Source organism: Daphnia pulex, chromosome 12 (genome assembly GCF_021134715.1).
Source record: "Daphnia pulex isolate KAP4 chromosome 12, ASM2113471v1".
Classification (NCBI taxonomy): Eukaryota; Metazoa; Arthropoda; class Branchiopoda; order Diplostraca; family Daphniidae; genus Daphnia; species Daphnia pulex.
In genome coordinates this window covers 7339651-7355471 of record NC_060028.1, presented here as the reverse complement: position 1 = coordinate 7355471, position 15821 = coordinate 7339651, and the positions used below count along the sequence as shown (strand labels likewise).

The 15821-nt window shown below is 42.1% G+C and overlaps 2 protein-coding genes across 2 annotated transcripts; one reads left to right on the top strand and one right to left on the bottom strand.

The window, feature by feature from the left end:
- The first annotated feature begins 4387 nt into the window (after nt 1–4387).
- LOC124208653 (transmembrane 9 superfamily member 1-like) lies at nt 4388–6768 on the top strand. The gene is made up of 5 exons (XM_046606500.1): nt 4388–4546; nt 4682–4771; nt 4839–5436; nt 5504–5929; nt 6010–6768. Exons 1-5 carry the CDS (start codon nt 4448–4450, stop codon nt 6561–6563), a joined length of 1767 nt encoding a protein of 588 aa, XP_046462456.1. The 5' UTR covers nt 4388–4447; the 3' UTR covers nt 6564–6768.
- Nucleotides 6769–7691: 923 nt separating this feature from the next.
- On the bottom strand, nt 7692–15589 carry LOC124208852 (ly6/PLAUR domain-containing protein 6B-like). The gene is made up of 5 exons (XM_046606718.1): nt 15060–15589; nt 9879–9962; nt 9640–9791; nt 9285–9316; nt 7692–9220 (listed from the first exon to the last, which is right to left on the bottom strand). Exons 1-5 carry the CDS (start codon nt 15217–15219, stop codon nt 9055–9057), a joined length of 594 nt encoding a protein of 197 aa, XP_046462674.1. The 5' UTR covers nt 15220–15589; the 3' UTR covers nt 7692–9054.
- Nucleotides 15590–15821: the final 232 nt, after the last annotated feature.

Here is a 15821-nt window from a genome sequence, read left to right as displayed (position 1 = left end):
AGCTCAATATCCGGTCATCAAACATGTACATTTTTCACGGCATCATTCAAATAGTATATACCGTACTATAGCGCTACCATGTGAAGGGGTTCAAAGTCAGATCATAAAATAATAATAATAATGAGCTTTACATGTCCATTAACCATCACGTTAATTAACGAAACGGTATTATATCTACGACGTATAGAGTACGACTGTATATGGTTTATTTGCACGAGCTATGTAAATATATCATCCCCCATAGAGCATATACACTTGAATAGTTGAATTCCCCTCTCTCTCTCTATCTTGCGCGTCCCTTATTTCCTTATAAAATAAAAAACGCCAAACAGGAAATGAATATGAATTTTTATTGAAGAATTGTATTTATAGTCCCTCTCTACTATATCTCTACTGCTGCATGGGAATATAGAAAGAGAAAAAAAAAACCCTCAACATTTCGGCTTAACGACAATCTCTCGTGCAACGTAAAGTTTCCGTACACCATCGCGAGGCAAGGACAGACAGCAGCTGCATGTTGTTTCTTTCACGAATCGACACATGTGTAATAGCGTCACTATACTCGGAAGTATATTATATATTCCTAGACAGACAGGTCTAAAGAAATTCGATTCCTTCGATTTCTACATCTTAACATTTCTACTTTTAATCAAATCAGTAATAATACAGCAACTAAATAATGATTTCATCCTATATATAATTTTGAGACGGATAAAATACAATTCCGGGAATGTCTGGATATTTGTTCGAATTACCCTTTCAATGGTACATGATTGAATTTCGACGAAAAGTTCAAACGGCGACCTTTTTAGATTACTATGCAGATGTAACAAGTGCTGTTGCACCGGTTGGTTCATTGGATCACGCGTGTTTACAGCAGCGCTCGTGCCGTCTAGCGCTTATTCGACTTGCCTATATAATATGTGCTGTCTATTATATGCGTGCGCATATTATATGCGCTCTGATTAGCGCATATAATATGCGCTAATCAGACGAATGATTAGCGGTCGGGGACTCCAATGCGTATAGCCTGTGTATATACCTTTATTACACAAAAGGAGAGACGTGGGCACGTGGGAAACCTCCGAATCAGCCGGTTCTCACACTCGGCGGTATCTAGATACACACACACCCCTCTCTCCTGCTTCAATGATGATTACCCGCCCCCTCTCTTTTCCTTGTCTCCCTCATCTCTTTCAATGTGTGTATACACACACAGCACATAACCTTATCCCCCCCCCCCTACCACCCCCTATCCTCCCACAGCTCTTATAAGTGTGTACCGTATACATAGAAAGAGTCGGGGGGTTTACAGAGTCTCCACGTATTATACATATATCTAATCGGAGAGGGGGTTGAAGATGGATGTATATTCGTATACGTACGGCAGGGTGGATTATGATTGACTATAATAAGTTGAAAAGGGAGAATTCAATGCTCGATTTCATTTTTCAATGGATTCTGTGATCCGATTTGATATACCAATTCAAAAATGACTTAAATTTCTAACCAAAGACCGCCAAAGACAATTAGGGTTCCTTTGATCATGTAAATGCAACGGCCGATCAATTTGAAATTGAAAGGGTTGACGATTCGGTCCATTTGCGACTTTTAAAATTTTTTGTCGCAGCTTATTTTTAAAAAAATTTCTTTTAAACATATGTAAATGTAACCCATTCACAGTACATAGAAGATCAATAGCCCACATTTACAAACCATCAAGCCGAGGGAACTAGCTACACACCAAAAAAAAAAGGATGGGGTGCTGAGCGGCGGGCTGAAAAATGAAGAGAAACCGAAAAAGGGCCATGATTACTCTTTTATCAAACCCATATACATACAACACGGCGGCGTCAAAGCTGCTGTTGATTTCTATAAAAACTAAAAGTTTCCGTCTTCATTCAAACCTCCACCCCTCCAATTTCTTTTGATACACCACTCACACCCTCATCCAACACTCGATCTGCGTCACAGTGTAAAATGAACGTCAATGACGGACGCGTGAAAAGGTCGACTCTCTCCGGCATATAATACACATCCGTGTATGGGTTGTATGTTGTGTGGAAAGGTTCATTATAATTATTAGAGACGCGCATCATACAGAAGGAAAACTTGTAAAGTTTAAGTGCTGCTGCCGGAGTGGAAACAACTGCTGCCGCCGACACACACATATCCAGCACAACATAGCCGCGCGACAGATGACAATTTTCGAAATGGGTTTTTCCCTTCTAGTCGACACTTTTACCCGAAAAAAGGGCGAGGGGGTTGAGTGCAATATATCTCCCGACGTAAAAGTAGATATAGATATAAGGTGTGTGTGTTATATGCTGTGGTATAAATACACAGCAGCAATCGTCATCGAAGCGAATAGAGAAAAGCAGCCGGCCCTTTGAGTTTGATATATCTAAGGGAGTTGATCATATAGAGCTAGGGGGGAGAGAAACAAGTGTCCGGCCGTCAAGTGTCAAAAAGTGGCGGTCAGTCGTCCATGAGACTCGAATCAGCCCAGAAGGCGTCCAACGGTCCAATCTTACAATAATGTATAACACAACAAAAGTTCACCATAGGCTAACATTTTTTACTATAATATCACGACAGGGGGAATATCCTCCCCCGCGTATAGGCCTCTTATACATTCTCTTTTGGCGTTCAATCGAAATCATATCGAGTCAATCTGGAACACAATTGTATAAAGCATATAGGCCCAATATTTATTTGTATGTGTATACAAAAGTCAATCGCTATATTGCGTACGCATGAAAAGATGAAGTTCGATTGACCGGGGAAATCCTTACATAACACTCTTGTGTGTCGACAGCTCAAACATTGTTAGGATGTATATCTATCTCCTATTGTGATTGTCCATAAAAATAACAATCACAAAAACTTACGTACACGATGGAGAGAGACAGTGCGTGGTTTTGACGCAATACCATCTGCCTTTTTATAAAAATAACAATGAAAACCAACAGGCCTATAGTTGCACACACAACCGACCAGGGGCATCACAATGCCATAAGTGTTTCGGAACAAGAGAGGAGGGATGTATAGGCTACAAGATACCAAATAAATTTAATAACGTAACAATAAAAAATAAAAGTTACAGATCACTTTTTGAATTCAATAGAGTTCCGTCCATAGGGGAGTGTGTCGTTAAAAAATCGGCACGTCGTCACAAAATAGTTTTTTGTCTTCGGACGGTTGAACTTTTTTTTTTCATTTCGGTTTTGTTCGAGTCCTCTTTTTGTTTGAATCTTTTCAAAGAGAAATCAATTGATGGATGAGATATTGTTATCAAAGGGGTTGGAATAAATAAAAAAAAACGTGTCGGACACGATCGAGCAACCACACGTCGGCTCGTAAATAAAAAACCCTCAACCACAAATTACATTTAAGATATGAAATCATCTTGTGTTGAACTCATAAGCCCCACACGATAATGTATACGACGTACATGTGTTATTCTTTTTGTCGTTCACGATAAATGATGGATGGATTTCTGGGTGGGGCTCATAACTGGAACTTTAGACGCTGCGTGGGCTGGCTAAAAATTGTGGAATGGCTTTATGTACAACATGTTTGCCCCCCTCACTGGGAAATCTCAGTTGGAGGTCTCCGTCCATTTTTACACCGGAGCTTTTATTTTCACCACATAGGTTACGTAAGAACCAAAAGGAAACGTTGCTGAACAACAAGATAGTCGTGTAGTTTAAAATTTCAAATAACTTGGAGTCACTGTGAATCCCCCCTCTCTGTATGGGGGGGGGGACTGTTTTTTCAACATTAGATGCGCGTGAGTGATTTCGTTCATTGATGTTCGGATAAAATCAGGGGTCGCTCAAAAGTGAATGAAATAAAAACATTGACGATTGCTTTATATTTTTTATGGCCATTATTTCTTTTTTTTATCCGAACAATAGTCGATGGATTTCTTTTCATAAGGCACGCGCCTGTGATTTTTCCGACCAACAGCCGCGACTTATCTCATCTCAGACGTACAGTTCGGGAATCTAAAAGGAAGAAAAAAAAATAGGTTTGCGGGAATGACAAGTCAGATTATGTAATAATAGGAGTGGGCAATTATTGATAGAGAGAAAAAAAATCATGAGTAATGAAACTTGTTTTTTTGTGCACAGTCAATGCGTATTCAACTATTCATCTGTCGTTACGCTCGAGTAGTTTCGATCATTGGCTCGAGATCGTATTTTATCGTCTTTTATTAGCTGCAAGTCATTCTTGTAATTTCGTCGATAGAATTACGTCGATTTCCGTCGAGATTAGATTTCTGATTCTACGAATTGGAATTTTGTAACGTTATCTTTTCCCGCAAACGGAAAAGCTCCCGTGTCTTATTTTGTTGAACTAGAGCATCTGGTTTTACACTTTAGTTGTCGGCCCAACTGTCAGGCAATTTTTTAGTCTGCTAATAATTCTGCTTCAAAACACAATGACTACGTGGACGTTATTCATTCTCTTTTTTCTGTTTCCATTTCTTGAATGGGGTGGATATTCAGTTGGTGCTGAAAAATACGACGACAATGATGAGGTAAATCTATTTTATATGCACTTATCGCTACAGTTGCTACCCCTCAGGTTTAATACCGTGATATACCTGTGTCAACTAGCATACGTGTCATGTAGATGCAGTGTCTCTTTAATCTAAACCGGTTTTCTGCCGTAGGTCAAACTGTACGTCAACAAAGTTGGTCCATACAACAACCCTCATGAAACCTATCACTATTATAGTCTGCCAGTCTGCATTCCGGAAAAGGCAAGTATTCATTTCTATCTCATGACTCTGCTGTTGAAAGATTCTAAATGGCTCCATTTACCAACAGATTGAGCATCGTAGCATGTCTTTGGGAGAGGTACTCGATGGAGACAGAATGGCCAAATCATTGTACAAATTGAAATTCAAGACTGATGTCGAAAAGAAAAAACTTTGTACATTGAATCTGAAGAAGAAAGAGTTGGAGAAGCTGTCTGAAGCTATCGAAGATCAGTATTACTTTGAATTTGTTGTGGATGATTTACCTTTGAGAAACTTCGTTGGACACCTGGAAGAGGGACGCCTCTTCCCCCACACCCACAAAATCTCTGTCTGGACCCAATACGAATTCATCTTTGAGTACAACGATAAACAAATCATTAGCGCCAATGTGTCCGTGAGCGATGGCGTCGAATTACCCGAAACCATCGAAACCGACTTCGAAGTAACTCAAACCTATAGCGTCAAATGGATTCCCACCAGTGTGAAATTCGAAGATAGGCTGGATCGTTTCAAAGCCCGCAAGTTTTTCCCAGTAACGCTGGAAATTCATTGGCTTTCCGTCATGAATTCGATGGTTTTGGCTTTCCTACTCATCAGCTTTGTCGCCGTCATCTTAATGCGCATCGTCAAAAAAGATTTCGCTCGTTACAGTGAAGATTCAGCAGGTAAACTTGGTCATTCAGAAAAAGTTTTCATTGTTCCATCACGCTAAATTTATTCTAACCCAAATAGGAGGTGATGTGGACGAGTACGGCTGGAAAATCATCCACTCTGACGTGTTCCGCTTCCCGCAGAGGAAAATGCTGTTTTGCGCCGTGTTGGGTGTCGGGTCCCAGCTGTTGTGCATGGCGGCAATTATCATCGTTCTGGCTTTAGCCGGACAATTTAACGTTCATCGCCATGGAGCCGTTAATGCGGCTTCTTGCTTTCTCTACGCTCTGACATCCATCGTCAGCGGTTTTGTGGCTTGCCGATTTTTCAAACAAATGGGCGAAGGATTTCGGTGGGTTCAGTGCGTTCACCTGACGTCGTGCCTTTTCGCCGTCCCAGTGTTTGTCCTTTGGGGAATTCAAAACACGGTGGCTTGGATGTATCACTCTACTCAAGCTCTACCTTTTACCACTGTCCTTCTCATGATGATGGTTTGGCTCTTTATTGGTATGTTTGAGGCAATCCTTAAAATTTTTGTTTGCCGATATGATTGAATTAAAATTTAAATAATTGTTTTGTTTGGCCAGGTTACCCATTGACTGTCTTGGGAGGAATTTTTGGCAAGAATGTGGCAGCCGATTTTGACGCACCCTGTCGGGCCAAGAACATTCCCAGAGAGATTCCGGCGACTCCTTGGTACCGATCCTGGATGATCCACTATGTGGTCGGTGGATTCCTTCCTTTTAGTGCCATCTCGGTTGAACTGTACTACGTCTTCGCTACTCTGTGGAGCCGTGAACCCTACACTCTCTACGGGATCCTCGGTTTGACCTTCATCATCGTCCTTTGCGTCACAGCCACCGTGTCCATCGCGTTAACTTATTTCCAACTGGCCATCGAAGATCACGAGTGGTGGTGGCGATCCATCTTCTCGGCAGGATCCACTAGCGTTTTCATCTTTCTCTATGCAGCTTTTTATTATTTCCGTCGCTCCAACATGTCGGGTTTCTTTCAGACCACCGAATTCTTTTCGTCCATTTTCATCACTTGTTACGCCTTTTTCCTGGCCCTGGGCACGGTGGCGTTCTTCGCGTCGCTCAAGTTCGTGCGATACATTTACGGCAGTATTAAAATGGACTGAGCTGGTTGTCGGTCCGTTGCCATTGGAATTGAATGTCTTCACAACAATCGTTATGTTGAAGTTAAACTGATTGTTACCAAACGCACATCGTTGGATGGATCACTCATCGTACCAACCAATGTGTGCTCTCCCTATTCATGTATTTCTCTTAACCCCGATCTGTTGTTATGTAATGTCGATTAAAACTTAAGTTTGTTTGACAATTGTGCGACAATCGGCGTCTTTCATTCATTTAAACTTTTCGGTTAATGTGTTACTTACATATTCGCGCAGATCTATCCTTGATTAACATCATTTATGACGACGTTAGAATCTTGAAACTGGGAGGTAAGCTACTGAATTTAATAGAATGCTGAATCTTAGTGTAACCCGAATAGTAGACATTCTTGTGCGTGTACTTAAGTATATTTCATGGTAAGAGATGGTCTAAGAGATGAGGTACGATTGTGAGTGAAATAAGCTAGAGCAGAGGAACTATTGCCATCTAACGGCTACTCCGGTTGTCACGTTGTCCATAATATCAGCTTGTAAATGGGCTTCCGATGATCTAGATCTGCTACAGGAGCTTACACCACAAGAGCTTAGGTCAATTTCTTGTTAAAGTTTCGTTTGTCACTTGATATCTTTGAGATCACACGGTTTAATGAATTATTCCGCCTTTAGTGGGTTTAACTGGACATTCAAATACAAAGCGTCGAAATGGTTGGAAAAATAATTTCCGTGCCACTTTCATAATTTTGTAGAAACCATCCGACCCACAGTCACAGCGGACTAGATGTCTTTGGGGTTGGGTCGTAGTAGAGCTCTTTTAGAAATTATCAAATTAGTATGATTACACTTGAGGCCTTATGTTTGGCTACTTGTGCTCGAAGGAAATTATTTATTTTGCTGCAGTAGAGCCTTGCAAACAGCGGGTCCACGAGTTCCCTTTTATCGGAAATAAATAAAGACACGTCTTTAGGGAAATCTTATTAAATCTTCTCATCTTATTAGATAAAACGAGACGATAAGAAGTTGACGTCGACCACATCCTTCAGCTCTGCTCCCAGAGACTTGCACCAACTTAGTTATACAATCGGAGATCTATGCTGATACTAACTGCGAATAAGTAATCATATAAACTATAAACGCGTTGTACATATATTTATTTTTTAAAATATAAAACCCATCACATTTCGCATGTTACATACATGTTACACTGTCGGACAAACAGACAGTTAGAAAGGAGAAATAAAAACAAAAAACAAATTCAGTTCCATCCCGGTTTAGAATAAAAATCAGAACAGGACGAGGAATATACAGAAAACCAATCACGGTGAATTTTTTATCTTCAGTTTTGTACGCTGTGCACATCCACATGAGAAATTTTTGCTCGTTTGAAACTCCCATCTTCTTTAGTTGTTTTTCTTTTTTTTTTTTTTTTTTTCAATTTAGATTTTGTCTTTCACTCGTCTCCTCGAGAATAAGGAGCCGACATGAAATGCGGTTGAAAAGAACCTCTCTTTATATCGATCGTCTTTCTGCGGTTCTCAGCCGATCCCGCGTGTTCGGATGCAATATAGACGCTCTGCACAATGACGCAACCCGACCGCCATATAATCGAAGTTTATACGCCTCGACAAAATTCAGCTTTGCACTAGCAGGTATAACAAGGAATCAAGTGTGAACGACATTGAAAGTTTTTTTTCGGTTGAGAGAAGGGGTACTTTTGGAAATCCGACTGTGAAGTGTTTACGGTACTGCGCGAGCGTTGCACAGCTGGCGTGAAAATGGTCCGTGTCAAAACGATGAATGAAGGAACAATAAAGGGCGTGGCGGTCGGCGTCAAATCTCGGATCAACTGAAGTGGTTGTGTTTGTAACTGGCGTAAAGTGAAAGTGGAAAGGGGAAGCGAAGACGAGGCTTGACGCGTGTTTGAATCCCGCGTGAAACACTTTTCTTCCTTGTATAGCCGATCCTGTTTTGTCTTTTCTCGTACTTATTTTCTTGTTAGTTTTATTTTCTGGCTTTCTACGCTGCTTGGGGGGGGGGGGGGGGGTGAAAAAAAGAAACAGCCCGTCCCACTTTGTTTGTTTTTTTCCACCCTCAACTGTTAATAGACTTGACATAACTGCATGACGGGTGATAAGGCACGACGCGTGTCGTAGGGCCTTATCGCGTCGGCGTGACCGGGATGCCAGCAACGTCTTCCCTTTAAGGACCACGACACAACCCCAAATTAAAAAAGAAAACACCAGCAACAGCATGTCATTTCCCGTGGTCCTTCGTCGGCTATACAGAAACAAAAAACCTCCCACCCAGAAATTAAGGAAACGGAGTTTAGCGCGCGCAATTCAAATTCCGCCATGATACGGCACATCTGCCGGATACATCACGAGCGCATTAGACACCGGGAGGTTCTCCCCCCAAAACGCACTGAACTGATTGGGTGTTGGGGAAATTGTATGTGTGTGTGTAGAGCTTCAAATGAGCGACGACTGAGAAGGATCGATCAGATTGACGACGACAGGAAGGCGAGTAAAAAGAAAATAAGTGACTGATGCATTAGGGCCCAGCGTGCGCCATCGGCGGATCTCGTCGCCGATGAGAAAGCGGCCGTCTCATCATTGGAGCGCTGGAACACGGCATCACTGGCGTTGAACGCTACTTCCACGTTGCTGCATACCGAAAACCAAATATGATTAGAATAGTTGAACATTTGAACAATTGAATTTCATATACCAGTAATTCAAATCGCAGCAGCTGACGCACACCTATAATGATTTCAGGGTGGAATTTGATTAGAAAAATGACATGAAACAAATTTAATTACGTCGGGATTTCTACACGTACACCCACACCCCTGCCCCGCCCATCATAGATCGCTGAGCGTACTGTACTCCCCGTGACCCCAAAAGATTTCAAAGAAGAGAGAAATGAGAACTGGGTGTGTGCACAAAGAACAGATCAATACGAAGAATGGAGGACAACGCAGGAAATAATAAAACGCCGCAGAATAAAATTAAAATAAAAGAAGGTCCTAGCGGCTATATAGTCAATTAAAGTATAAAAAGAAATAAGGGCTGGAATTATTTACCGTTTGGTTGGTTGCTTTATCTGGGCGACAACCGACTTGTGAGGAACACGTCTCCGTAGTTGCACACTGTTTCGTGACAGTCACCGTCTTCCCCCGCTCGTCCATCACGTGAAATGTGTAGCACACCGTCATATCACTCGAATAATCGTCAGCTGCGTTCACGAATAAAATTCTCATCTCAATAAAGATATAGTGTCGAAAACTGGAATATCGAGCGATGAAATGGCTGGCCACTTTACCTGTTGAGCAAGGTGTTTCTATGGCGAAGCGATTACACATCTCGTTGCTGGAAACGTTGATGCAGTAATAGCAAGCCGTCATCTCTGCATGTGAAGTTGAGACAAGGCAAAAGAGCGTGAATGAATCGTCTGAGGCAACCAAATGTACAGCTCGCCGGCCAATTAGATTTCAATGTTCCCTCAAGAGGAAACGCCCGCGTTTCCATTGCCGGCCTGCAACTGACTATCCCCACCACACGTCGTTACGACTCTCGGTCTCATTATATACGCCGCGGTCCCTCCTTTGTTGGAGAAACCATTCCGTTATAATATCTCATTTGAATTTCGGGGAGCAAATAATAGCGATCCCCGTTGCTGCTGTAAAGAGCGCCAACTACTTTTAGATGAAACAACTCATTCGTCCGTTTACGTGTGCGAGTCCAAGTTGTTCAAGTGCGCTGAATATATTTGACATCACACGCCAGTAGTCTTCACAAAAAAAAGAAAGCTTTTAGCACGAGAGTCGAGTGTAGACAAAAGAAGTGGGCTAGTTTGCACCCGGCGTTGTCTAATGCGAAAAGTGTTCCTTGACGGGTTACACGTAATACCGTTTTACCGCTCCCGAAAAGTAGTCGGTCTGCATCATCTATCAGGGGAACAGGGAAAATAGGTTGGCGTGATGGTGTGTACATATTGACTCTTGGTTGCCTATACAAGCTTCAATATGTCACCACACGCCAGAAAAAAAAAAGAATAGGCCATAAAAAACACATTTATTTCGATCGATCGATCGATCGTAAAAGATATAAATACATCTTGGTCGTGATCCATGCGAATCGCCTGCCACGATCGTTCGTATTACATCTATTCTTGATTCAATAGTGATTTCTTTCTTGGGTTTTATATTTTATTTTATTTTTTATTTTTTTAAGTTTCTCCTCGCTTGGATTTTACAGTCCACTTTGCTGAATAAATTTAAAAAGGAAAATCCGTCTCGAATGTTTGTCTTTTTTTTCCCATCCCATTTTACGGTTGGTTGGTCTCCATTTCATTTTGACGTAAACGAATCGCCGTTGCAGCGGCTATTTCAACTACCGCGGGATTTTCAATGTCCTTGTCTGTTTGTGTGCCTATGTCCGCAATTTTACAATCGACAATTTTACGATGGATCCGCTTAGTGATATAAAAAAAAAAAAAAAAACACAAACTTTGTCGGGCTGTCACAGCCTGTCGTCTTTTTATAGACATTGACAAATCGCCAATTTTATGACGGTAGTATAAAGGCAGGATACTCAGGTGATAAAACTTTGGATATTTCACGATTACTAACAGACTATTCATTTCTCGATTGGTCCCATATCCTATATACATATATACATTTTGCTCTCGAATGACAAAAGTTATAGGGTCATTATTAAGCGAATCAACATTCCATCAAAGCCGGTCACTTAGACGCCCTTTTCTCTCTCACTCTCTGATGATATTTGCTTCATCCACTTCTCATTTAGCCCAGCGTATAAGGAGAGAACTGAAACTGTAGTCGGACCAAGGCGGCAGCAGCTAGACCCTGTGTTTGTGAAAGACGAGTGTTGATTTAGAATGTTGGATCTATTGATCGTGTTCACAGGCCAAGCGTGCGGATCATCGAGTCCCATTCTACACCCCATAAGCACTGAGGAGAGTACAAACATTCAGCTGCGATGAAGCTAGAAAGCAAGTCAAGTCACATATACGAGAAAGCCAGTAAGTGTATACACAAGCCCAATCCTGATGATGTCCACATTAGGAGCGATTGTTTCTACCCAGATGGAAAGGCCCAAAAATAGGAGTAAAAGGGACTTTGGTCGAAGTTGGCGAACTGCATATGTAGTACGTGACGTAATGACTGCTGTCGAGCATCTGCAGTTGCACCGAATCCATCAACATCTTGACGTTGATCCTGTGCCGAGAAGAAGAATATCCAGCAATAAGTTCCTGCGGCACTGCTGCTGTGCTGTTCAGTTCGGCCGCGATGATGCTGATGGCCTTCCCACCGCTATATACTTAAAGCTCTCTAGCAGCTTCTGACTTTCATTCATCAATCCTTGCTGGCCCTCTTATCGAGAATACCCCGGCCCTCCCCGGCATCCATCTCATCTGTAAAAATCCCCAAACTCCGGGAATTTCCGAGCTGCTGTGTAAACGGCGAAAGAAGCAAGCTTTTTCGCACAGCATCAACTTGGATCGCATCCGCTCGGCAGCGCAAAATATTCAAAAGCCCAAAACATTTTCTACCATTGTACTAAAACTTTTGGTATTATTTAACTTTTGTTTTTATATAGTTTGGAGATTAGATACGAAAGAAAAACCCAAAAAAGATTCCAGACAGAGTGCAGGAAAAAAAAGGGAAAAATGAGAAGAGTGATCTTATAGTATATAGTAGCTCTGCTGTGCAAACTTTTTATTTCTAAAGGCCTTAGCAAATAGCTTATAGTTGCGGGAATTACGTTCCCTCGAAAGAAAATGGCGTGGTACTTTGCTTTGAAAAAAAAAAACATACTTGAAACTTATTCTTTCTCGAGTCCAGCACATCTTTCTATCTGTCTCATCCGCTATAGTTTTCTTATTCCGCTTTTCTTCTTCTTTTTTTTTTTATCCCCCAACACTTTTATTTTCAGTTTGAAATCGCCTTTTTTATAAGAAAAAAAAAATAGAAATAAAAATAAAGATATGGGTACACATAGTTTTCTCTGGCACCAAGCAAGCTTTTATGGAATACAAAAGCGGACGGCCGGGGAAGAGAGAGTGCGCAGACAAGAAAAGATATGGAAAGAAAAGTTGGAGAGACGAGAGAGACGAGAGAGAAAGAAAGAAAGAAATAGGAGAAAAAGGAAGTGAGTAGAACTCGCCAATCAGCCGCCACTGTCGTCACCGAAGTGTGAAAGAGCAAGAGATGACAAAATCGATGAGCTGGGCGCTCTCTATATACTTGAAAAACTGAAAGAAGCAAAAGAAAAAGAAAAAAAAAAGGAATAAAGAAAAAATGGAAAGAAAAGAAGCTTTGCCGATTCACATATAAAGACTTTGATGATGACTGCTGTTTTGGGCGAGTTTCTTTTACTTTTGTTTTATTTTATGTGACCAGTCAAAACTACTAGCTATATCCAGACTCGAAAGGCGATATATTTTTGATTGTATAAGCTGAAAGTGCTGTGGTGTGGTGGAGGCTGCTGCTGCTGTCGAATCATCGGGCAGAAGAAGAAAAGAAACAAAAAATAAATAAAATGGGCCTCTTAAGAAAACGGATCGAATCCAGCCATCCGCAGAAACGAAAAAGAAAAAAGGAGGATATAGAGATTGCTGGCAATATAATGGCCCCGCTGTACTGCTGTCTGATGTTTTTAGAGTCCTATATATGTGTGGGGAAGGGCCTGATGGCCGGGCTAGGGCTAATGGTAACGGCGGTAAGACAATCTCTTCGCACAGCCAACATGCAACCCGACCATCACCACTAGTGCGTCACTGATTTTCTACTTCAAGGATATTAAGGTCTCGCTCTTGTGTATACTTCGTCCCACTATACTATACTATACATACTATAGCCTATACTATATCTATATACTCTTTGCTTCATCGGCAAAGCGTCAAGTTCTTCCCCTTTGATCGAGAGCTAACGCACAGGAAGGGCGTCGTGATTATATCGATCGCGGCCATCAACTCACCTTTTCTTCTTTTTTTTACCTTGTTACTTGGCGCTCCCGTGTGGTTTTCTTTTCTGTCTTTTTTTGGCCCAGTGTAGACCAGCAGCATCAGCTTGTTGTCCCAAACTTTCCTCTTTGCGAGGTCTTCATGTTGAGGCTTCCCATCCTTTTTTTTAATCATCTTCTCGTTTATTAATAAAAAAACCCTGATGAAACCAAACACCAAAAGGAGGGCGACGCCCTTTTGCTGTGTCAATAACCACTCGCCTTGAGTCGACTCGGCGAGCAGCACCGGTTCCATATTGATATGGAAGATGTATGTGTGTGCAGCACCGAAGACGTGGAGCACCAGCAATCCAATCAATCAATCATGATCAAGCCGATTAATTGGCCCATCTCTCCCTCCTTATCGGCCGCCCCTGTCATCCCGCGCTCCTGAATAACCGATTCGAACCTAAACAAGAACCGAAAACGCCCTGATTGGGACATACAAATCTTCCTTGATAACAAGATGGATGTGGTAAAACTAAAAAAACAAACAAAAAGGCTTAAACGTTCACGTTCGTTAATCTCTCAAAAAAAGCCAAGGCGAAATCACCGCGTGCAACTGTACGGTTTAACCGGGAAGGAGCCAAGCAGAGGATCTCTTGCTTTTCTCGCTTCATTTGCGCTATCCTGGCGCTGTTGAAACCGACCTGATTTATAGTTTTAAAAGAAAAAAAAAATGTTTAGACTTTAAAAAACGATCCAACCGACCTCTATACTGCCTCTTGCAGTATAGCATAACTCCACGTTTGAAAGAAAAAAGTTCATTTTCGCTCCGCTGAACCGTTTCCCATTTTGATAAGGTGCTGGCGACGTGGGCGTATATATATAGGAGCGCCGCGGTGGTGCGTTGAGTACAAACATTTCACGCGTTATTTGTTTGTTTTTTTTTCCGGCACCCATGTGCACACCGTTCACGCTAAATGAATTTAGTGCAGCAGGCCCACACGTAATTCGATTCACGCTGGCTTTTTCCATGGCCTCCTCATTTAAATTTTTTGTTTGCCAATCAACAGTTTCGTACCGGAGAATACTAGATAAAAACAAATTCTGTTTCGGATAACTGATGGAGCAAAGCAAACAAGTTGGAGCGAGGGTAACGTACTCAAAATAACTTTTCACTTTCCTTTTCTTTTCTACCTATGTCATCAAACTGTCTTGTTTCTCTCCTTTATACAAGCGTCTAGACCAATTACCGTCACTTGTCAACTCTCTCTATATCCCTGCGTCGATTAGATTTTAAAAATAAAACTCTTGGGTACGTTGACGCAATCTGAATCCCCCTCGCTCTCCTCCTGGAAAATATGTATTTACATGGACGAATCTAATCACCGCCGAGTCGTATAAGTGTATTTGCAGGATATCGTTTTCTATCTTGCTGTACTATATATCCATTTGATTTAGATTTAGTTTGCACGGGGTGGGTGATGTGCTGGGAAATGAGCGGCCCGGGATCACTCCAATTTGTACTACTCACCGTCCGAAGGAGAATCAATGTCGAAATGATGGCCGGCGATATCCAAAGCGGCGATATCCACTTCAGACATCAGCACGGGTTGCTGGGAATAAACAGCCGACGTAGCGGCAAAGGCGGCCAGAGTGCAAGCCATCATCAACGATATTGTCCAGTGATCCATGATGCGTGTAACCGGGCCGCTTCCACCCGCCTCCGGCCACTCTTTTTTTCTTTCTTTCTTTCTTTCCTCCCAGCGAAAGCTCCGAGAAAATGGAGAGGGGAAAATAAGAGAGACGGAAATACTCGCCAAAGCAAAAGTCGGAGAGAAATTGTTCCAAGCGTTTCAATCCGTCATCGATGGAAACACGATTGTTGCGGTTCACACGAGCGCATCCATCATGGCTGGCAAACAAATTGACGCGGATGAAGAAAAATTTCCAAAAAAATCAACGAGCCGACAAAAACCAAAACGGCCAAAAAGCAGGAGACGCTTGGAGGATGGAAAACGGTTGTGAATGTCTCGCCATTCACCAGCCAACTGGGGATATGACACAATCTTCCGTCTAGCTTTTGTATTTGACGTCGGTGTGTTTGTACCATGCGCTGTGCGGTTGGCCCCCTCACCATTCACGGCGACGCCGACGCGCCACCGCCGCCGCTCCGTGTGAACTGTGCTGGGCACGGCTGTCTCTCAGCCCAATAGATATTGCTTCCCTTTTTCTTCTTCTTCTTCATCCATCTTTTTCTCCTTTTCTACCAGAGTATTCTTCTCTTTTCTTCTCC